At 39.6% G+C, this 21,710-nt stretch overlaps 1 protein-coding gene and 1 long non-coding RNA gene across 3 annotated transcripts in view; one reads left to right on the top strand and one right to left on the bottom strand.

The window, feature by feature from the left end:
• Positions 1 to 21,710, top strand: part of TMTC1 (transmembrane O-mannosyltransferase targeting cadherins 1) — a 264,007-nt gene that overhangs the window by 142,810 nt on the left and 99,487 nt on the right. For both annotated transcript variants that reach the window (XM_013057825.2, XM_004755702.3), the window contains one exon: positions 808 to 997. In XM_013057825.2, the coding sequence (XP_012913279.2) occupies positions 808 to 997 (190 nt within the window). The remainder of the gene's footprint in view (positions 1 to 807; positions 998 to 21,710) is intronic.
• LOC106006121 lies at positions 994 to 19,899 on the bottom strand. The gene is made up of 3 exons (XR_001179999.2): positions 19,632 to 19,899; positions 10,388 to 10,434; positions 994 to 1,119 (listed from the first exon to the last, which is right to left on the bottom strand). It is a non-coding gene; the product is annotated as an uncharacterized LOC106006121 (long non-coding RNA).

Genomic DNA, 21,710 nt, shown 5'->3' with positions numbered 1-21,710 from the left:
GCACAGGTTTGGGTGAAGTTTGTTATGTGCTGAGAGTTCTGCAATTCTCAAGGTCTAGACCACTACTTAATGATTTTGTCTGAAGTGAACACATTTAGATAAATTCAGTTTCCTCTACCCTGAAGGCAACAGGGTCCGTTGGAATGCCTTTCACCTTCCCTTGGTGGCTAAACACAGCCAGGAAACAGGAGCATCATCTGCGTTCATTATCTCCCTTCCCTAGGTCTCTGCTCTCCTTGTAGGATGATAGCTGTCCTTCTCTTGGAGGGTAGCCCGTTTACTTGTGACTAAGAGACTTCATTTCCCTTCCACGGATGCTCTAATTTAAAAAAAAAAAATTCAGTATGATCAATCTGCTATAAACACGTTGAAATATTTTACTGTCTATGGCAATTTTCTGGGCACTATGAATAAAGCAGTTTAAAGGTCTGCCTCCTACCCAGGGAATCGTACGTAGCAAAACAGCATTTCTGTCTATTTTCATCAAGCTTTTCCTTCTTGGCATTTATCTCAGGATGTAATGTATTTATCTGTATGATAATTTTTGAATATTTGTCATGGAAACTCTGTCTTTTCTTGTTCACCATTGAAAGGCAAGCACCTGCCACAGTGCCTATAACCATTAAATATATTCCAGAATGATCTATTTAACAAAATAAATGGGTGGCTTTCCATCCTACCTTGTCTTTTCCGATAACACTGACAGTAGTGTACAGTGCTATTTAATTAAACCATGGTAACAAACAAATGTTTGCAAGGTATCCTGGACCTTGAGTTGTGTTTCAGTGATTGTTCTTCTCTTCATAGGTTCCTTACCTATTCCTACCTCTTGGCCTTCAACGTGTGGCTTCTGCTTGCACCCGTTACCCTGTGTTATGACTGGCAAGTCGGCAGTATTCCTCTGGTAGAGACCATATGGGACGTGCGGAACTTAGCCACCATCCTTCTGGCAGTTTTCATGACCTTACTGAGCCTTCATTGTTTAGCAGCCTTCAAGGTAATTTTCTTAAAATCCAACTGAACTCTTTGCATTTGAAGACAGATGCTCTGTATTTAGTGATGCCTTCTCCACCCATCACCCCTAGGTGGTCCGAGTCTAAATTGAATCTACTCTTTTGTCTGAAAAACAAAAAAATTAAATTTTTCCAGGTAAGTAATACTTATTTTAAAGACCTTAGTGAAGTTAGCAGATCTTGGCCACCTTAATTATCTTTTACTGTGTTCTACCAACCCTGTAGAAATTGGATCTGAAATGGAATGTTTGCAAACAAGAATTTTTTTCTTGCTCTAGTTGACTGATTTTTGCAGCAATTTGTTTGATTTCATGTAATGATAAATGAGATAATGATAATATATTCATAAGTGCTTAAAATATGGTTAAGATGTTACTTCCACTAATGAGTACCTGCCTGACTGGGTTGGTTGGGTGAGTCTCACTTCAAAAAAAAAGGAATGGTATAAAATCGGAAAAAAATTATTAGATGTAGCGGTTTCAAGAATGACCAAAGACAGCAAAGAACTTGAAAATGTTTACTTAGGAGAAACTGCTCCTGCATTGGAGAAGATGCTCCTTGCTTGAGGGGATTCCCATCCCCTCCCCATACTTACCCCTTCCCCCTCTCTGCCCAGCCCAGCTGGTGTGAAAAAAAACACCCACAGGTTTACCAGTTAGAAGCTGATTTGGGGGCGCCTGGTTGGCTTAGTGAGTTAAAGCCTCTGCCTGCGGCTCAGGTCATGGTCTTAGGGTCCTGGGATCGATCCCTGCATCTGGCTCTCTCTGCTCACCAGGGAGTCTGTTTCCTCCTCTCTGTCTGTCTCTGTCCGCCTCTCTGCCCACTTGTGATCTCTGTCTGTCAAATAAATAAATAAAATCTTTAAAAAAGAAAAAAAAAAAAGAAGCTGATTTGGTTTTAGAGCAAAGCAGAGCAGCAAGAAACTTAAGGGGGAGCTTTTAGAAATGAGAGAGCTATGGAAAGGCTGAGATAATATGCTCTGCATGCATTCATGACTGGCTGCTGAACAACATGGTGCTCCCCAGGGAGCACAAGCAAAACTGAAAGCCTGGGGAGACTTACTGATTTCCTGCAAATTTGAAAGAATTTTTTAACCCATACACAGGTTGGGCAATAGAGAGGGGAAGCTTCATTGTCTTGAGTTGTTAGTATCTAACCGCTGTTGAAATCATTGGCTGATAAGAAAGCTGTGCAGACACAAGGGAGATTCCCCCAGAGATTAAGGCAAAAGGGGTAAAAAAAAAAAACCCGAGCAAAATCTCAGCTCTCTACAGAGAAACAGATTTTTCATTTTGAGTCTAGGCAAGTTCATTATATATTAAAACAGTAAAAACAGCAAGTTTCGGGAGGACAGAATGAAATACAAGGTCACTACAATGTATGATACACAATGCTTAGTTTTTAATCAGATTACTGGACATGTAAAGAAGCGGGAGAGTGTGACCAAAACTTGTGTGGAGATAGTAAGTAGAAAACAGAACAGAACTAAGAATCCAGAGGTAAGCTCTATTACATCCTCTATTGATTTTTGACAAAGTTACCAAGATAATTCAATGGGGGAGGGATAGTCTTTTAAATAAAAGGTACCAAAATAATGGAATATATATAAAGAAAAAAATGTGACATTTTACCCTTATGTCATACTGTACACTCAGAAATTAATTCTAAGTGGACCATAATCTTTAAATAAAAGAATTAAATAATATCAAAAATTCTAAAACGGAACAGGAGAAAAATCTTTGTGGACTTGGGTTAACTAAAGATTTCTTAGAACACATAAAGTTCAGTTTATTAAAGAAAAAGATGACAGATTGGACATCATTAGAATTAAAAATTTTGCTCATCAGGGTCACCTGGGTGGCTCAGTTGGTTAAACATCTATATTTTTTAAAAAAGATTAAAATGTTACAAAGAGATTAAAGGCTGGAATGAATACAGAACTGGCATTTGAATATAAAATACTAGCATGTGATCCTGAAAATTTGATGAAAAAATTTTTGAATTACTAAAACCTTTTGTTAAAGAAAAATTCATATAAAATGCATTTAACCATTTTAAAGTATACAGTTTAGTGATACTTAATGTATTCATAATATTGTGTAACTACAAGCTCTAATTTTATTTTATTTTTTTTTAAAGATTTTATTTATTTATTTGACAGAGAGAGATTACAAGTAGGCAGAGAGGCAAGCAGAGAGAGAGAGGAGGAAGCAGGCTCCCCACTGAGCAGAGAGCCCGATGCGGGACTCGATCCCAGAACCCTGAGATCACGACCTGAGCCGAAGGCAGCGGCTTAACCCACTGAGCCACCCAGGCGCCCTAAAATGCAATTAACCATTTTAAAGTATACAGTTTAGTGATACTTAATGTATTCATAATATTGTGTAACTACCAGCTCTCTCTAATTTTAAAACCTTTTCATCACCTCGTTAAAAATACCCCATACCAGTCACTCCCAATTCTCCCCTCCACATCACCTGGTGACTTCTAATCTGCTTTCTGTCTCAATGGATTGGCCTATTCTGGATATACCATATAAAAAGAACTATACAGTATGTGACCTTTTGTGTTTGACTTCTTTCACTTTGCATAATATTTTTGAAATTCATCCAAGCTGTAGCATGCATCAATGCTTAGTTCTTTTTAATGGCCGAATAAGAATCCATTGGATGTATACACAGTAATTTGTTTATCCAGTCTTCTGTTTGTGGACATTCATGTTGTTTCCACCTTTTGGCTATTATAAGCATTGCTGTATTACTGCATTTATGGACATATGTTTTCATTTCTCTTAGATTTATACCCAAGACAGAAATTGCTAGGTCTTATGGTAATTATGTAGTTAACTTTTCGAGGAACTCCTTTTCATATTGGCTGCACCATTTAACATTCACAAAGTATACAGTTGTTCCTATATATCCAGTCTTTGCTACTACTTGTTATTTTCCATTATTTTGTTTAAAGCCATCCTGGTAGGTATGAAGAGCTCTATCTTTGTAGTTTTGATTTGAATTTCTTTAATGAACAGTGATGAACAGCTTTTTATGTGCTTATTGGCCATCTGTATATCTTTTTTTAGAGAAATGTATATTCTAGTCCTTTGCTCATTTTTCAGTTGGGTTGTCTTTTTTTGTTGTTGTTGGGTCATAAGAGTTTGTTGTATATATAGGATTTTAAATCCCCAACAGATATTTTCTTCCATTCTTTAAATTGCCTTTTCACATTGTTTATGATGTCCTTTAATGCACGCAAGTTTTTAATTCAGTAAGTGCAGTCTCTTTTCTTTTTTGTTATTCTTCATTGCTTTTGTTATCAAACCTAAGAATCCATTGCCAAAGCTGAGGTCATGAAGATTTATGACTCTGTTTTGTTCAAATAGTTTTATAGTTTAAGTTCTTATATTTGGGTCACTGATCCATTTTGAATTATTTTTTGTCTATGTAGTGGTATGAGAGTCCAGGTTCATTTTTTGGCTGGTGGATATCCACTGGTGTCAGCACCATATTTCGAAGAAACTATTTTTCCTCCAAACACCTTATTTAAAATAATCCACTTCTTAGTCATTTTGTAAATCAAGTTGATAAGACAAGTATGATAATGAATAACCATCCTCAAAAAACTCTAGCATGCCAGTTAGTTACATAAACTTGAGCTCAAATTTCACCTTCGTAGTACTGTCTACCATATGTACCCTTTTGTTTATTTATTTATTTATTTAATAGAGCAAAAGGGCGAAAAGAGGGAGACGGTGAATGGAAGGGAGAGGGATAAGTAGACTCTGGGCTGAGCTCCAACTCAGGACCCTGAAGTCATGACCTGAACCAAAACCAAGAGTTGGACACCACTCAGCCACCCAGGCCCTCCCATATGCATCCTATTTAAAATGCAATCATTTGCCCTCCACTCTTTTTCCTTTTAACTTTTTAACTTTCCTTCACTCTACTTCCAATTTCTAAAATGCTGTGAACTTTGTTATTTTATGTAATATCTTTTTCCTACAACTAGAATGTATGCCCCATGAGGACGGAGATTTTTTTCTGTTTTGTTTCACTGCCATATTTCTGGCATCAAGGAGTTGTTGCATACAGTATTTATCATCTAAATTTTATTGTTTGTTGCTGAGTGTTGTTTTATTATTTGTTGCTAAATGAGTAAAGACATAAAAAGTTAGCAACTCTCTTCAACTAGTTATCAGTATGCAGAACCTTTTTTCTTTATTTTTCTTAAGGCTATAAAAGGACCATACACAATACGAGTATGAAGTGTCTGGGGGTAGATTTGTTTTATTAGAATCTGGCCTTAGCTCATAGTTTGGCCTGCCTGCTCTATTGTTATTAATCTACAGGAAAAAATGTAGTAGAGCACTGGATTGGTATGTCAGTATGAGTTTTCTTGGACTCCTTCCAAACTGACTAAAGGGAGTGTTGAATACCCATAGGCTGCCATCTTGGTGAGGTGTACTAAATATGGACTTTTGTGATGGCAGTGAACCCCCAACACAAGCAAGCTTTGGCCCTCTCCAGAGTATCTTTGATAGCAAGATTAATAAATGGAAACTTCTTCTTTTCTTTCTTTCATGGAATTTGTTCCCAAATCCCTTTAATGCATCAGGAAAAATACTAGCAAAGCATTCCTGCTTTGGCAATAGTAAGATTTAGCTCTTTGGTGATAGCTTTCATCTTGAAAATTCTTTGCGAACATTGATAAGGTGACATTTGAGGAGAGACATGAAGGAATTGAAGGAGGGACCTGTGTAGCTATTTAGAGAAGAACATTTCAAGTAGAGGGAAAGCAAGTGCAAAGACCCTGTGGCAGGAAAAGTACTGGGGTGTTCACAAAACGGCAAGTAAGCTGATGTGGCTGGAACAAAGTGGGCCAGAGGTAGAGAGCCGAATGAAATGAAGCCAAAGAGATGATGGAGTGTGTGTGTATCTGGGCGCATACACAGGATTCAGCCTCCATCTTTTTTTAAGTCTCTGCCTATTTTCCTCTCTCCTGCTGTGCTTCTTCTGCATGGCCTCTGGCTGTGTTGACAGTCTGGGTTGTGTCTGGTTTTCTTTATCTGTCATCCTATCTTGTTATTAACCAGGGCTCTGGAGTTGAGGAACGTCATCTACCCTGTTACAGTTGTATTGACACTTTTCTGTTTCATTAATATTTTTTAAAAGATTTTATTTATTCGACACAGAGATCACAAGCAGGCAGAGAGGCAGGCAGAGAGAGGGAGAAGCAGGCTCTCTGCTAAGGACTCGATCCCAGGACCCTGAGATCATGATCTGAGCCAAAGACAGAGGCTTAACCCACTGAGCCACCCAGGCACCCAGATGTTTGACTTTTGACAAGCTCTTGTCTTGGATTGAGTAGGAGGGCTAGGACATAGAATCTAAGCTTTCTTTCTGTAGAAAAAAACAGCAGGGTGAATTTAGAGGTTGTTTCTGATTGGTCCCATTTTCATAATATAAGCAATGTAAGACCTCAAGCAGTAGTTTATTATTTATCATAAAAGAATATGCTTGGGATCCTTGAGAATTTAAATGTAGAATATGTCATATTCTGTGCTTGTCCTTCAGCTCCTCCTCCGATTCATACCCTTATTCACTAGAAATGCATTTGAACTTATAGTACATGATGTAGAGAACAATCTATAAATTCTTTGTGGCGTTGAATTCTTTTTAACAGTGAACTTTAGAGTGAACTAATTTGCTCTTACTCTTTGTGTTGAAGATAATCACTGTTAGAATTTATGTATAGTAGAGAGGAAGAATATTTAAACCACGAAGGTTTATTGTTCCATTCTTTTTATCAATAGTGACTGTTTATGCACTGGGAGAAGCATACGCTGAGAATACTCTTGGGGTTCTCATTATGACTCCTATGGACTATATGTCAAATTATTGACTTGCAGTAGGGATATGGATCAGGAAAGGAGCCAGTGTAATTTGGATTGTTGAGGGGAATTAATGCCAAAGAGTTGGCCTTTTCCCACTGTCCTCTAATGTGATTTCCCTGCATTACAGAGGAAATACCACTGAATCTTATTTAAGAGTAATTTATTTCTTATTGATTCTTTATTACATTCTCACAGGGTGTCTCAACATTCTAAGCAATTTTTTTTATATCTTTTATAATTTTGTGACATTTTTGTAAAAGTAAAACCTGACGGAAAAAGAGGGTTAGTGACATCTGACTTTGCCATGCAGACTTCCACAATGAGATGTCTTTGAGAATGGACTTTAGGCAGTGTATGGTCTCCTCCTCCCAGTATGGGGCTTTCAGGGCTCTTTTTTGTTTATTTGTTGGGGTTGTTTCATTTTTTTAGTAGAGGTCACAGTTTTTTTCCCAATCTGTCTGTTCATTCCCAGTCTTCCACATCATTCCATTGAAGCCAGCACAAATCAGAGGCCATCTCTCTGAGCCATGGAGACCGAGTCAAATTCTCAGGTCTGCATGAGGACAAATCTGCAGCATGGCCAATGGAGGTGACCTCTAGTAACAGCTTGGTGGAAATGGAGGGGTAGCATGGAGTGAAACTAATGCATCTCCTCACTTAGGGAGGGGCTTGTGTTTATCTCAGGGACATCCCTTCATGCCTGTTCCTAGACTTGACCTTGCTTAGCCTCCATGCTAGTCTGGATCATAGCCCCCATCAACATTTTCTTTTCTTTTTAAAGCTTTTTTTAAAAAAGAGTTTGTTTATTTATTTATTTGACAGAGAGAGAGAGATCACAAGTAGGCAGAGAGGCAGGCAGAGAGAGATGGGGAAACAGGCTCTCTGCTGAGCAGAGAGCCCAATGTGGGGCTCAATCCCAGGACCCTGGGACCATGACCTGAGCCGAAGGCAGAGACTTAACCCAGGCTCCCCTCCCCATCAGCATTTGCAATAAAAGAAGACAGATATCTGATGGACAAACAGAGATTATGAGCCTTAGCGCTCTCATTTAAAAAACCTCACACAGCACAACAAGGAGGTAAGATTAGAATGGGAACCACTGTTGGAAAGTGATTATTTACTCACTGACATTTTTACCTTTTTTTTTTTTTTAAGATTTTATTTATTTATTTGACAGAGAGAAATCACAAGTAGATGGAAAGGCAGGCAGAGAGAGAGAGGGAAGCAGGCTCCCTGCTGAGCAGAGAGCCCGATGTGGGACTCGATCCCAGGACCCTGAGATCATGACCTGAGCCGAAGGCAGCGGCTTAACCCACTGAGCCACCCAGGCGCCCCCCCCCCTTTTTTTTTTTTAAGAAAGAACTGAAGCAACTTAGGGAATAAATACAGTGTAGTGGAGTTGACCAGGAGATGGAAGTGTGTGTGTGTGTGTGTGTGTGTGTGTATTTGTGTGTGTGGAAATACCTGAATTGTAAATACTCAGGGCTCTTCTGGACATACAGGCTGTCATAACTATTCACCTCTGCCACTGTGGCATACATTAGAACATTGTACTACCCAGACCCATGCAGTTGAACTGAACAAGCTTTCAGATTTCTGGAAATGATTTTGCATTTAGTTCAGCCAGATAATAGGTTAGGATATTATCACAGTGCATGGGTCACTGTGGAACAACTCTTTTAAATTCCAGAATAGCCATTATGAAACCTGGTAAAGTAAGCATCTTGTTTTAATATACCAAGTGGTAAAATAAAATTGAACTTGAGGAATGAAGATTGCATTTAATGGTGAATGGCTCTGTGCCAAAGTTGATTTTTTTTTTCCTTCTGGCCTACATTTCTCACTTCAGTTCCCGTTTTCTGCAGACTGTATGCTCTCCATCCTTTTCTGTCCTCTGTTCGTGAAAATCCTCTCCATGCTATTATAGATCCAGTCTTTCTAGCCCATTTATAACCCATCCGGTCTGTCCCACTTTGGGACCATTGCAGTCACTGACAGAGGTCCTAATGATATGTTGACATGGTCCATCTATCCCTGACCACCAGTACTATGGGAGTAGCCCTTGTCTGGGGTGTCTGTCTCACATTTGGCTTCTCCGCCTGCTGACATTTTACCTATGGTGATAACATCCTGCTACTTAGGGGCAGTTTTTCAGGTCAGTAGCTGTAGTCAGCTTTAGCCCTTAGGCCATATGTCAGAGCTGAAATTTTTGTTGATACCATTTTTCTGATAAGTGTGAAAATAAGCTGACTGCTTCATCAGATGCAGTGTTATAAATTAGATATGCTAGATTTGTACCTCATTGGAAAATGGAACATTTTGAACAATCCACTTCAACTACCTTTTCCCACATACTTTTTTCCTCTCTCAGATTTGTATTTAGTTAATATATAGTCTAATAGTTAATATATAGTATACTTAGTTAATAGATAGTATAATACTGGTTTCTGGAGTAGAATTTGGGGATTCATCACTCACATATAATACCCAGTGCTCAAAACGACATGTGCCCTCCTTAATGTATGGGACACAAACTGTGACTTACGTTCTGTCATCTAATTTCATTTGATAGTCTCCTTTCATGTTGGAGGCCACCCAGGTAATGCACGTGGAGGAAACCTGCTAGTTCTAGATCAGTAGCTTCTGAGGCTGGGAGGAGGGAGGCCGTGGAGTAGAGTGATTAGCACTGACCTGAGTCCAAAGCTAAGCTCTGCCACTGACCAACCTTGTGGATGCAAGCTTGCCTTGTTCAGCCATTTTCCTGCACCATCATGTAGGGTCATTTTGAAGTTAACCAGGACAAGCCATAAGACATTGAGCACAGTGGCTGGCACCTGGGAGGGCCTAAGTACCTATCAGAGGTCCTAGTGGTACTTGTTGTCATCATTGTCTTTGCTACCATTATGAAATTGTCACAGATTAAAGTCAGGAGCATAGTTAGAACTCCTGTTTCCTGTTTTTATTTTATAAGAATAGCCATAAAAACTAAAACCAAAAACCAAATAAACATTATCCAGCAGGACTGACTTTTTGATTCTGTGCATTTCAGTATACAGTTGTGCTTTACATGATAAAAAAAAAAATTACTTGTAATGCTACCAAAGATTAATCCCCACCCCCCCCTCCTCCAAACCTTGTTTTATCCCTCATCCTGTATAAAAGAGGTTAAATTCTTGACTTAAGAGCTGATGGTATTAACACACTTTCAAGTTTCTAATGCTTCGATGTATTTGGAATTTGGAAGTAGGTATATTAAACTGTAATGGAAGGCCAGAAACATAAAACTTAGTTAAAAAAAAAAGTTTGCAAAGGGGAAGAAAATAGTGGCAAATATCACTGGCCTATTTATAAATGAACATTGGAGTTATAACCTAAACCTCCAAATTATAGAAATAGTAAAGAGGATTCTAAAAGTATTTGGGAGTTTAGCAAAGGAGGCAGGGTATAAGAAATCATTTTCTTTTATAATTGCTGTTCTTTATACCTTTTCCTGTCGTTGCTGGATTTCTTCATTCCACTCAGTGGTGACCACTGGAGCAAAAGAGACACAAGAAATGCACCTTTTTAATTCAATGGCTACTTAAAAATCAGAGACCCTTGAGCAAAGTCTTCCCCAGGCATTGCTTTCTGTCCATTATTAATATGTCATGTGTGAAGTCATTCTCCTTGTACCAGATCTGAACCTCACATAAATCCTTCTCTCTCCTGTTCTGTGTCATGTACAACTCAGTGGTACCTGCAGTGTTCTGCTTGGCTTTTGATCTAGGCCTGGCAGGAGTTTTTCCACATCATTAAATAATTTGTTTTATTCTTTGCTTTCACAGGGCAATTACATTTTCACAAGCCCATTCTTTAATAAGAAAATGACTTACCTACTCCTTTGATGTTTATACCTTAGTTGGAAGACTCTGAACTTATTAATGGAAGAATTAGATAGTTGCATAACGGGAAAAGGAATTTTCAGCTATCAGTAACAGCTTTATTTCTTTTTCTTGATTGTATACTTTGTGAGTCTTGGCAAGATTTCATAGTTGACGTTATTATTGACTTTTACTCAGAATAATTGACACCTTTTGAGTGATGATCTTAACACTTAAAAAAAATTTATTATTATTATTTTTTAGTTTTTTAAGTCGGCTCTACACTCAACGTGGGGCTCAAATTCATGACCCCAGATTATGAGTCACATGCTCTACTGACTGAGCCAGCCAGGCACCCCTGTAATCTTAACATTTTTTTAATACTTTATTTCTCTTAATGATTCATACTCATAAAAGCAACTCATTTCTGCTTAGCCGTACCATGCTTCTGATTGTTTTTAAACTCTTAACAAGGTCAAGACATTTTTGAAACTCTTAGAGTCATTCTATCCTTTCTGTTTCCATTTAGAACATGAAATTTCTATTTAAAGAAGCATTCCTTTTTTTCTCTTGTTCTAAGAAAACCATGAAATATGTAATTAGGACTCTCCAAGATAAAAGCAGCTACAAATACTTCTCCACAGAATGCCCATTGGAAATTGCTATTGTATTGGAAAATACAAAAGAGACCAAAGTGATTGATTGCCACATTCTTCAGATGGTTTGCTATAAGAACAATGCCCAAGAAAGCCTATAAAGAGGTAATAAGCACAACTTGGGGAGAATAACATATAAGAACTTTGGAATACTTATTTTTACACCTGTTTATTAGAAAGCAAGCAAGTTTTTAATATGAGCTTTAGTGTTTATGTTACTAGACATCAAAATGTTGGTGGTAATGTCCTCAAATTTCTTTCTGAATCTAACAAAAACAAATGAAACAATGTACATGGTAACCTGGCATTGTTCAGGAGGGAAGTGCTGTATAAATCATTTCCACTTGGATGTCTCAAAGTCAGCATTCCAAAGTCTAACTCCTGAATGTACCCATTCACTGTGTCCCCCACAATGTTTGCAAACTCACTGCATTCTGCTGGCTGCCCAAGCCAAAATTCTTGGAGTTTCATTGTTTCCTCTCCACATCTCTCTGTCTCTGATATCATATCCAGTCCATCAATAAGTACCAGCAAATATATTTTTGTAATATATCTGGAATTTGACCATTTCTCTCCACCGTCACTGCTGCCATCCTGGTCCAAACCATCACCGTCCCTCACCTGGATTATTGCTAGAGCTACTTAACTAGTCTTCCTGCTTCTACCTTCTACCACTGGTCCAGACTATTCTCAACACAATGACCAGATGATTCTTTAAACATGTAAGCCAGAGCCTGTCCCTTCTGTGCTTACCATCTTCCAGTGGCTCCTTATTGCTTTCAAAGGAAAAATCATCACCTTTTTAAAGGCCCTAAAGTTTCTGCGTGCCAGTTATCTCTCTTGTTCCTTCCTGAGCTCTTTGCCTACTATGCAATGAATTTTATGGACTCCTTCGTCTCCTACAAGTTTTCACTTAGTTGCCAGCTTCTCGAGGCCTACCCTGACCACCATGTTTAGGATTGCAACCCACTTCTTGCCTACCATATATTGCAGGGACTCTTTGTCAGACTCTCTTGCTCTTTCTCCCTCTTTTTTTTTTCCCCCTCTATGGAAGGTCAGGGATTCTTTGTGTCTGTTTTGCTAACTGGTGTACTCCAAAGAACTTAGAGTAGTGCCTGGAAAGTACAAAGGACATAGGAGTAGTTGATTGCTAAATTCTGTAAGTGATTGCCTGTAAGCACACTGCCCAAGGAAATGATACAGAAGAGGCTGTATGCATTTGTTGTCTGACTGAAGGATCAGGGACTGTGTTTTTCCAAAAGCGCCATTGCTGAGGATAGGAAAGTTTTCAGTTGGACAAGAAAAATGAACTGGGGGAAGTGTCCAATGGTACCCCCAATGCTCTTGCACTTGCCATGTCTCTCCTAGGAGGAGGGCAGGGTATGAGTGGATGACCAGTCTCACTTAGCGGATGTATACAATGGTGAGATGGAAATGGAAACTGGTCTTAAGAGCTAACTATTTAGAGACAAGCAGGATAAATTTGTAGGGATTGTATAGATGCAGGGTGGTGCATTCAGAGAGGAAAAGCCCAGAGGAAGGCAATAAGATAAAATATTAAATATTTAACTTACTGACCACTCACTAGTTCCAAGTGATATGCTGAATATAGAGAATAAAGATAGGGTAAACCCAGTAGCTGCCTGAACAATTTGTTTTTCTTTGCTCCCATTTCCATTGCCCCCCCACCTCTGAGAGAATTATTCTTCTAAATATGGGTATGATCTAAACATATCTCTGACCTGCCAAGAAACCTTCCTGATCTCAACACTGACTTAGCCTGACTGAAGTCAAGACTGTGCAGCCATGTGACTTGATAAAGTTTTTTAATGTGTATCGTGATTTTCTGCATGGAAAATGGCAGTCAGCTATTCTACATCTACCAAGAATGAATAGGGAAAAAAAATGCATTTCAACTGTAGCATAAAAGCCATCAATAGCTGAGTTCAGGGGAAATTTCCTGTTTGCAGAGAGGGAGGTAATTTTTTGGTACTGCTTATAGAAACTCCTAAGGCAAAAAAAACTTTTCCTTTTAACTCCATTCTGCTTGAGTAGTTTATGCCATCATTTTTCAAAATATGTTCCAGCATCACACCAATCATTAAGTAAGGTTACCTCTCTAAATAAAGATGCTGCATATCAGAAGCACTAGGTTTTTAAAGATCAATGTATTTCCGTACTAGAGGACTTCAGAAAGCCTCAACTGTGCTCTAAGCAGTCTTTTAGGTTTCCAAGTGAGGTGTTCAGTGAATCGCATTTCTCAGATTTATTTGAGTTTGGAAGCCCCCTTTCAGGGCTTCTTGCAGTATCTGTGTTCTTATAATAAGCTCTGGGAAGCGCTGATTTAAATTTTTGAGGTTTGGTGGAGAAGTGAACTTCAGAGAGTCCATTTTCTGGGCAGTGTGCTTTTTTTTGTTTGTTTGTTTTATTTTTGGTTTTTTGTTTTTGCCTTATTTGTACTTTCAAAAACAATACCCGCCCCCCACCACAGCTTCATCGGAAGAATTTTCGTGTTTATTATCCCTTTAGCAGTCAATACCACCTGAAAAAGAATTCCTTTGAAACCATTTCTTTTCGAGTTTGAGTTTACAACCTGTCAACAGCAAGTGAAAGGTAAGATCCATGGAATCTTGGTTTTCATTGTATGGAGGCCAGCATTTGACACAACAGTGACTGTGACTGCTCACATTGATGAGGCCTGAGAGACACACAAGGCTGCCCATAGAATGTTACAGTTTGGGGCAGTAAGTGTCACCTCGACCCATTGGTATGTTAAGTGGCAGTTTCAAAGGTAAAACCAAAGTGACACCACATACATCTCTCCGCATGTGGTTTTTCTTTTCTCTGGAGAAAGTTGAAAATTCTATTTTTACCTGCAGTGGGGCGGGGGGGGGGGGGTGATTTATAAGAAGCCACTTGACAGAGTAGACTTTTGTCTTCCTTGAGTAAAAAGTGAATGGTTCTTGCCTCAGCATATAGGTCCTTTCATGGGTGGTTCTTGTGGCAAAGCTGTCGACAAAGGACTTCCTTGAGCTCCATGATAAGCCATTGTGTCCCTGTTTGCTAATAAATGGTTGCGCTTTTGGCAGAATGTTCTCTGCAACTTGCTTTCTTTTTTGTATCCCTTCTGGCTGGGTCTAATTGCCAGAGGCCACCATTATTTACAAAGGGACCTGGCAACTTTAAATGGCCAAATTGGCTTCGTCAGTTTGTGACTCAGGACTCTGGCATTTGGTATTAAAAAGTGATTAATTAGGAAGAACATTTATTAATGTCAGCTTCTCTGGCCTAGCCTTAAATTCTCTCCATTACAGTATACCACAATTTCTTTTGGTTTGGGTGACTTCGGCAGTAAACTCTAGTTTTTTTGCCTAGTGTAGATTTAGGTCCTCACTATGACAGTGTTTTCACTTGGGAATAATTCATTGTCAGGGCTTGTTGGAGGAAAATTTTTACTCTTTGTTTTTCTGTCTGAAACATTTATTCTCTTACCTTGTAAGAATTTCCCAAGGGCAGGGTGACTCCTAATTAGTATATTAGTAATTAGTAATTACTAATTATTAGTAATTAGTTTTATTTTTTTGTCAAGCCTCATACAGATATATTGAATTTCTCTTTTATATACACATTGGAGATTTCTGTTGTTGGTATGTGGTAGAAAGCAGTCCCTATGGACAATGATAGTAGGGGTTTGAATTTCTGAACTTGGAATTATAAGCACAGATCTTTTGATGGGATTGCATCCTGATAAACCTAAAAAAATGGAAAATATAGGCCGAAAATGCATTTAATCCACCTAGCCTACAGTAAGGCAAAATCCCCCACCACAAAGTTTGTTTTATAACAAAGTGTTGAATATCTCCTGGAACGTATTGAGTGCTGTACTGAAAGTGACAGACAGGCTGGTTGTATGGTTGCAAAATGGTCATCAGTGGATCAGTTGCTTGTCCTCACGGCTGACCAGGATCAGTGCCCAGTATCACAGAGAGAACAGCACCATGTATCTCTAACCCAGGAAAAGATCCAGATTCAAAATTTGAAGTATAGATTCTACTGAATGCCTATCACTTTCGCATCATTATAAAGTCGTGAAGTATAACTGGAACCATCCTAAGTTAGGGTCCATCTCTATTTAACAACTATTTTTTTTTTTTAAGATTTTATTTATTTACCAGAAAGAGAGAAGGGGAGAGAGCGAGCACAGGCAGACAGAATGGCAGGCAGAGGCAGAGGGAGAAGCAGGCTCCCTGCCAAGCAAGGAGCCCGATGTGGGACTTGATCCCAGGACGCCGGGATCATGACCTGAGCCGGAGGCAGCTGCTTAACCAACTGAGCCACCCAGGCGTCCCTTAACAACTATTTTAAACAGGGCCTTTGTTTCTATACTTTGTTGAATTTATAAGTCTGTTGAATTTGTCCTTTTAAAATGGAAGGCAGCCTGTAAAGTGGTTGGCAGGCTGTTTGAATGCCCAGTTAAGGATTGGAGAAGAGCATGATTTAATCATGCTGGTTATTTTCAGTGATTTCTGATGAAACAAAATGATCCATCCAGCTTTTATCACCAAAATGTTTCAGAACCAAGTAGGAGGTCTTACGCAATGAGATGCAACATATTTTGATTATAGAAGATATTTGGATTTTGGATGAGCACATTGATGGATAACAGGATTCAGATCCACTTATTAATAGTAGTTCCTCTAGGAGCTCAGCTGTACAAGTAAACCTCACTTTTTGTTGTTTTTAACCTGTTAAAAAAGAAGCTGTCTAGGGGTGCCTCAGTGATCAGTCAGTTAGGCATCTGCCTTCAGCTTAAGTCATGATCCCAGGATCCGGGGATCAAGACTCACATCAGGCTCCCTGCCCAGTGGGAAGTCTGCTTCTCTCTCTCCCTCTCCACTTTCCCAGCTCATCCTCTTTCTCGGTGTCTCTCTGCATAAATAAAATATTTAAGAAAAAGAAGCTTTCTAAATTTCTATTACTTCGTATTTCATAAACTTAAAGTAAATCAAATATTTCTCTAAGATTTGTTTGATAAAGCATGGTGAATTATTTTATTTAAGAAATGCTGCTCTAAAATATCTAGATCTTTATTGTGTGAAAATAAGTGGGATTTTTGTGGTTCCTTCTTACTTATTTTAGATTGTAGAGGGAACGTACTCTCTCCTCTATGACAATCCCAAGTAGATGAGTCATACTTTTTAGTGAGTGTGACTCACTGTGTGAAAAAGTTAAACACCTTGTCTTTTTCTAAACAACAAAAAAAAGGTCTGTGCCATCCTGCTTTGGAGGATTTTGGCAGAGGAACTTCTCCTTAATGGAAGCATTTGAACAGTAACTATAGGTAGAAATGAATTCTGCTCTGATTGTACACTCTCATAGGAACGAAACAATTTATGCATCTAATTTATCCTCTGCTTCTATTTGCTCAAACAGATGAATTCTTCAGAGTGAACTGTGAATTCATCAAAATGAATTGAAACAAGTGAATTCATCGAAGCTAAATTCGCTCATAACTTGGCTTCCGTGGCTAAGTCCATCCTGGTCCCTAATTGAATCCTCACAGAGGGGAAAAATTGGTTAATTGTTCCTGCCTCCCTCCCATACTGGGTCACCTTATTGAGTTACAGTTCTTGATTCAAGATTCAAGATGACCTGTGTCATCTTCATTCTGCCAGCCAGAGCTGGATAGGGAGAGGAGAGTGTAATATGACACCAGTGCCTCTAGGCTGTAGACAGTCTTTCCCTCTTTGCTGAGACAGGCTCCAGGCACAAGACTTGAGTTTCTGTTTACTTTTCTCTCCTTGCTTCTCACAGGTATCTTGTCTGTTGCATCACTGACCCTCCTCTGGACAGGTTCATGGGTGTCTGATGGGGATCCTGTTTCCTCTCTCCCTCCCCCTTCCTCCTCAGCAAGCTTTGATCTCAACATATGTGAACACACATCTTTTAGAGCCACAGCACTCTTGATTTTCCAAATCTTGCGTCTTCCTGAGTGAATACTGTATTTCTCTATATATATTTTATTGTTGTTTTATATATTTGTATATAGTATTATATAAATTTACATTACGTATAAAATAGATATAAAGAATAAGTGGTTGTCACATTGACACATTACTGGAGGATTTCTTGTGTAAACAGTTCATAGATAAACAGTTGAATATTAAAAAATGGAAGCTTAGAGCAGTAACAAGTTTACAGAGCATGTGTAAATTTAAAATTTAGAAGGTCTTTGTTTCACGTAGTTTATTCATTGTGTTTCTGTGATCATTAGAATACAAATATCCTCTTATTTTCCTTACTAAGAAGGGCAGTTTCATCACATTATTTGATTTCTTATGTCAAAAATATCATTATTCCTCCCTTGAGACTTCTCAGATATAATTTTGACGTAGAATTCAGTAAGATCAGTCAGCTACGTGATGTCTTACTCTGTTGTATGTGGTAGATAGGGATATGCCCCTTCTTCCAGAGGCTGGCTGTTAGAATGAGGAGATTTGCACACATTCTCTGCCGCATATCCCCTAGCATCTGCGTTGATCTGGCAGAGTGAATCCATGCAGCTTTCTGTCATAGGCCCTCAGGTGTGATTTTAGGGACTACGTTCTTGGTACCTTACTTGGTCACCTCCAAATTACTGGGTCTCATCTGTAGTCAGTGTATTTCTGCTGCAAAACCAGAAGGCAGCAAAAGGCTGAAATCCCCCCAGTGTGTGTTTTTTGCATACGTACACACACAAACACACACTCACACACAGGCTTTGGGGTGAGCTAGACCTCAGTTTGAAACCTTTGTTTCTCGCCAATTGTATCAACTTGGATCTGTGTCTTAAGTTGTCTGCACCTCAATTTCTTATCTGTACAAGTGGGGATGATTACTGATCTTATAATATTATCATGAAGTTTCAGTGGAAAGATTTCGGCCCAAGGTCTGGCATATGGTTTGTGCTTGAGAGATGCTTGTTTTCCCTATGTATCTTCTACCATTTACAACTTACCAGGTGGTTTTTCCTGCGCCCTCCACATTTCTCCCATGTATGATAGTGCACATACCATAATTGTTCAGACATGACCTTCCATCTTTCTAGTCTTCCTCACGTTTTTTGTTTTGTTTTTTTTTTCTTTTTAGATTTTATTTATTTATTTATTTGACAGAGAGAGACACAGCAATAGAGAGAACACAAGCAGGGTGAGTGAGAGAGGGAGAAGCAGGCTTCCCACTAAGCAAGAAGCCCGATGCTGGGCTGGATCCTAGGACCCTGTGATCATGACCTGAGCTGAAGGCAGGTACTTAATGGATGAGCCACCCAGGCACCCCTAGTCTTCCTCACTTTAAAAAAATTTCACAGCTTTCAAGTCCCAAAAATTCCTGTAAATAGTTTCATTCTACTCAGGGAAAGTTTTCTTGAACAACATTTTAACTCCTTACTAGTGCTTTCTTAACTAGGCAAATGGCATTCTTTGGCATTAAACTGATATTTACCAATCATGGCTCTTCTAAAGTGTCTTTTAAAAGATTTTTGCTTTTATTTTTCTTTAAACACTTAAAACACACATGCAGAATGTAACATACATTTGCAAATACCATTCTGAATGCATTTATCCTCAATTAGAAGAAGGTAATCGGAGAGCTTCACTCTTCCACCTGATTTAACTATGAGACGTACTTGTGTGCTCTTGTGAGATAAGGAATTTCAATCTCAAGAACTCGTGTTGGCAAGAAGATTCAGACTGTTGATTAAAAACAAATCAAACAAAGCACAGGGCAGAAAAATGAAGTCCAGGACCAAGGACCAGAAATCGAAAATGTCAGTTTACGAATGCTCTGATTTTAATCTGCCTTCAGCTTTCTGTTCATTAGCGCATCTGGCTATGCTTCTTAGTGAAGAAAAGCTTGGCAGAGGGAGAAAGCCGTGTTTAAATTGGCTCAGAGAAGACACAGAGTGTACAAATCTACTTTTGTCTCTGAGGGGGTATAATTTCCTCATTCATTTCCCCTTTTAACATTTTTCTCCTGGTGCATTTATGAGTAAATTTTAGAGCACATGGAAGTGAGGAAATGATCACCCCAGTTCGAGCCAAGGAGAGTGTGGGTTGGCAGCTCTGCTGTCGAGATCCTGAGCCTTTGCTATTTTTTGTCCCACCCAGCTCAGCTTACCCCATCCATTTCAACTAGGGAAGAAAAACCCTTCCATAGTACATTCCATGCCTACCTGTGAGATGTGAATGTCATTGGAGGACTGTCCTTAGATCTCTCCGGGCGCAGCATTCTTGCCATTGGAACTAACTCGGGCTTCCAGTTGGATACATAGTCACAAAGAATCTGGCCCCAGTGACCGTGATTGAGGCTCTGAGAATCAGCTTTCAGGTTTTCTTTTTCTCTCTACCTTTAAGACTGCCCCAAGATTCCTTCTGCCTCCCGTGTTGCTCTTACTGAGTTTAGATTCTGGGACTTATCTGAGGCCTAACAAGTGGTCTCTTGTGTTGGATAGGCATAAGAGCAGTAAAAATTCCAGACTTCCTCTTCAGCTATTGAGAGACCGGTCTCAACCTCATTGGCCAGATCAAAAGCCCTCTTCGGGTTGATGTTTGTCTTTACTGTTTTTATTTATTTATTTTTAAAGATTTTATTTATTTGACAGAGAGAGAGAGAGACAGTGAGAGAGGGAACACAAGCAGCAGGAGTGGAAAAGGGAGAAGCAGGTTTCCCACTGAGCAGGGAGCCTGGTGCAGGGCTTGATCCTGGGACCTTGGGATCATGACCTGAGCCGAAGACAGACGCTTAATGACTGTATAAAAACAGTATTTAAAATTTTCTATAACCTAAGTAGCCTTACAAAAGGGTGGGTTAGCCACAAACTGACACCTATGGAAATATAAAAATATAAGGATGGGACTGAGGCAAGGGTGGGCTAGAGTCGCCTCTCCTGTCAGCTTATAAAGACCAGGGTTCTGATCCTTTCTTGGCATCCATAGCTCAGCTTCCATCCCTATATACCCTTCCACTCTGAGCTGATCTGCCAGACAGGGTCCCGGCAGGAAACACACAACAAGGCCGATGGGGTGATTGAAGAGTTTGCAAAGGGTCTGTTTGCAGTGATACAGTCAGGGTTCGTGGAGCCAGCATGCACAGTGACACCTGCCAGATGACCTAAAAAGGCAGAGGACAGGGCTGTCATCAGGGGGCAAAAGTATGAGAGCTGTGATCATGGGAAAGGAATCCCAGACAGGAGCTATGCCTGCAGATCGGTGAACTGAGCAATTGCCAGGCCGAAGTGGAGGAGGGAGGGGCTGTAAGATGCAGAGGAGAACACAGCCAACAGTGAGGATCAGGTAGACGGGAGGGCAGCTCAGGGGGCATAAGTTCAAGGTACGATGGTGCAGAGCTCAGACAGTACCCTCTTGCCCCAAACGGCCAAGCTCTTTCTGTCCTCACTTGGCACTTCCCATTCTGGTCTTGAAATCATCCTTTTGGCTCCTGAGTTAGCATTTGGGGCCCAGTTCTCCATTCATGTAATGCCTTTGGTATTATCCCCATCCTTGAGAGTGTCTAAGGGCTTTTGTAGATTCGAAGTTCGTGATGTTTTAAATCAACCGAAGCCTCTGTTTTGCTCAAGTGGAAACTCACTGATGCATTTCCTGTGGACAGTCGGAGGGGTATTGGACCACAAAAGAATTCTTAAAATGTGCACAAGGAGAGCCCAGTTTTCCCAGTTTTGCAGGAAGGAGAGCTGAGGTTGTATGCAACCTTGAGAACTCTTTCTCCCAGAAGTATTGACGTAACTCCCTGGCATTTGTACCAATGATGGTTATAGTTATTCGTGAAGGACCCAAAGGTCTGAGACATACAACAGTTTACCACAGGAATAGTTATACCTCCGCAGAGTGGTTGTGAGGTTTGGTCATTATTTAAACTTGCACAGATTTGGATTGGCTGCTGCAGGGTCGCTGTTTGGGAGTCACTTAGCCAGAGAAGGAGCCTCACTCACTGCCCGGTTCAGTGACTGGAATTCAGAGCAGACCCCTCACAAGAGGTGAGGAAGTAGTCACATCATCTGGAATCCCTTGTGACTACAAGGGATTCCAGATGATCAAATAACTTGTCTTCAATTAAAAAGCACTTTCACAATGGCAGTAGTGGTAATGTGATTAGAAATCTTAATAAATTAAAGTATTTTAAAAATTAAAATTAAATGTCAATAAAGTAAAAGATGTCACTTTTCCTAAGCACACAAACCAAAGGATGGGGCAAGACGGAAGAGTCATAAGTAGCAGTGAATGGAATCAGAGTG

The sequence above is a fragment of the Mustela putorius genome, unplaced genomic scaffold (assembly GCF_011764305.1).
Source record: "Mustela putorius furo isolate JIRA1106 unplaced genomic scaffold, ASM1176430v1.1 tig00537227_pilon_pilon_pilon, whole genome shotgun sequence".
Classification (NCBI taxonomy): Eukaryota; Metazoa; Chordata; class Mammalia; order Carnivora; family Mustelidae; genus Mustela; species Mustela putorius.
Note: the sequence above shows the minus strand (reverse complement) of the source record. Positions and strands in the feature narration are given on the sequence as shown.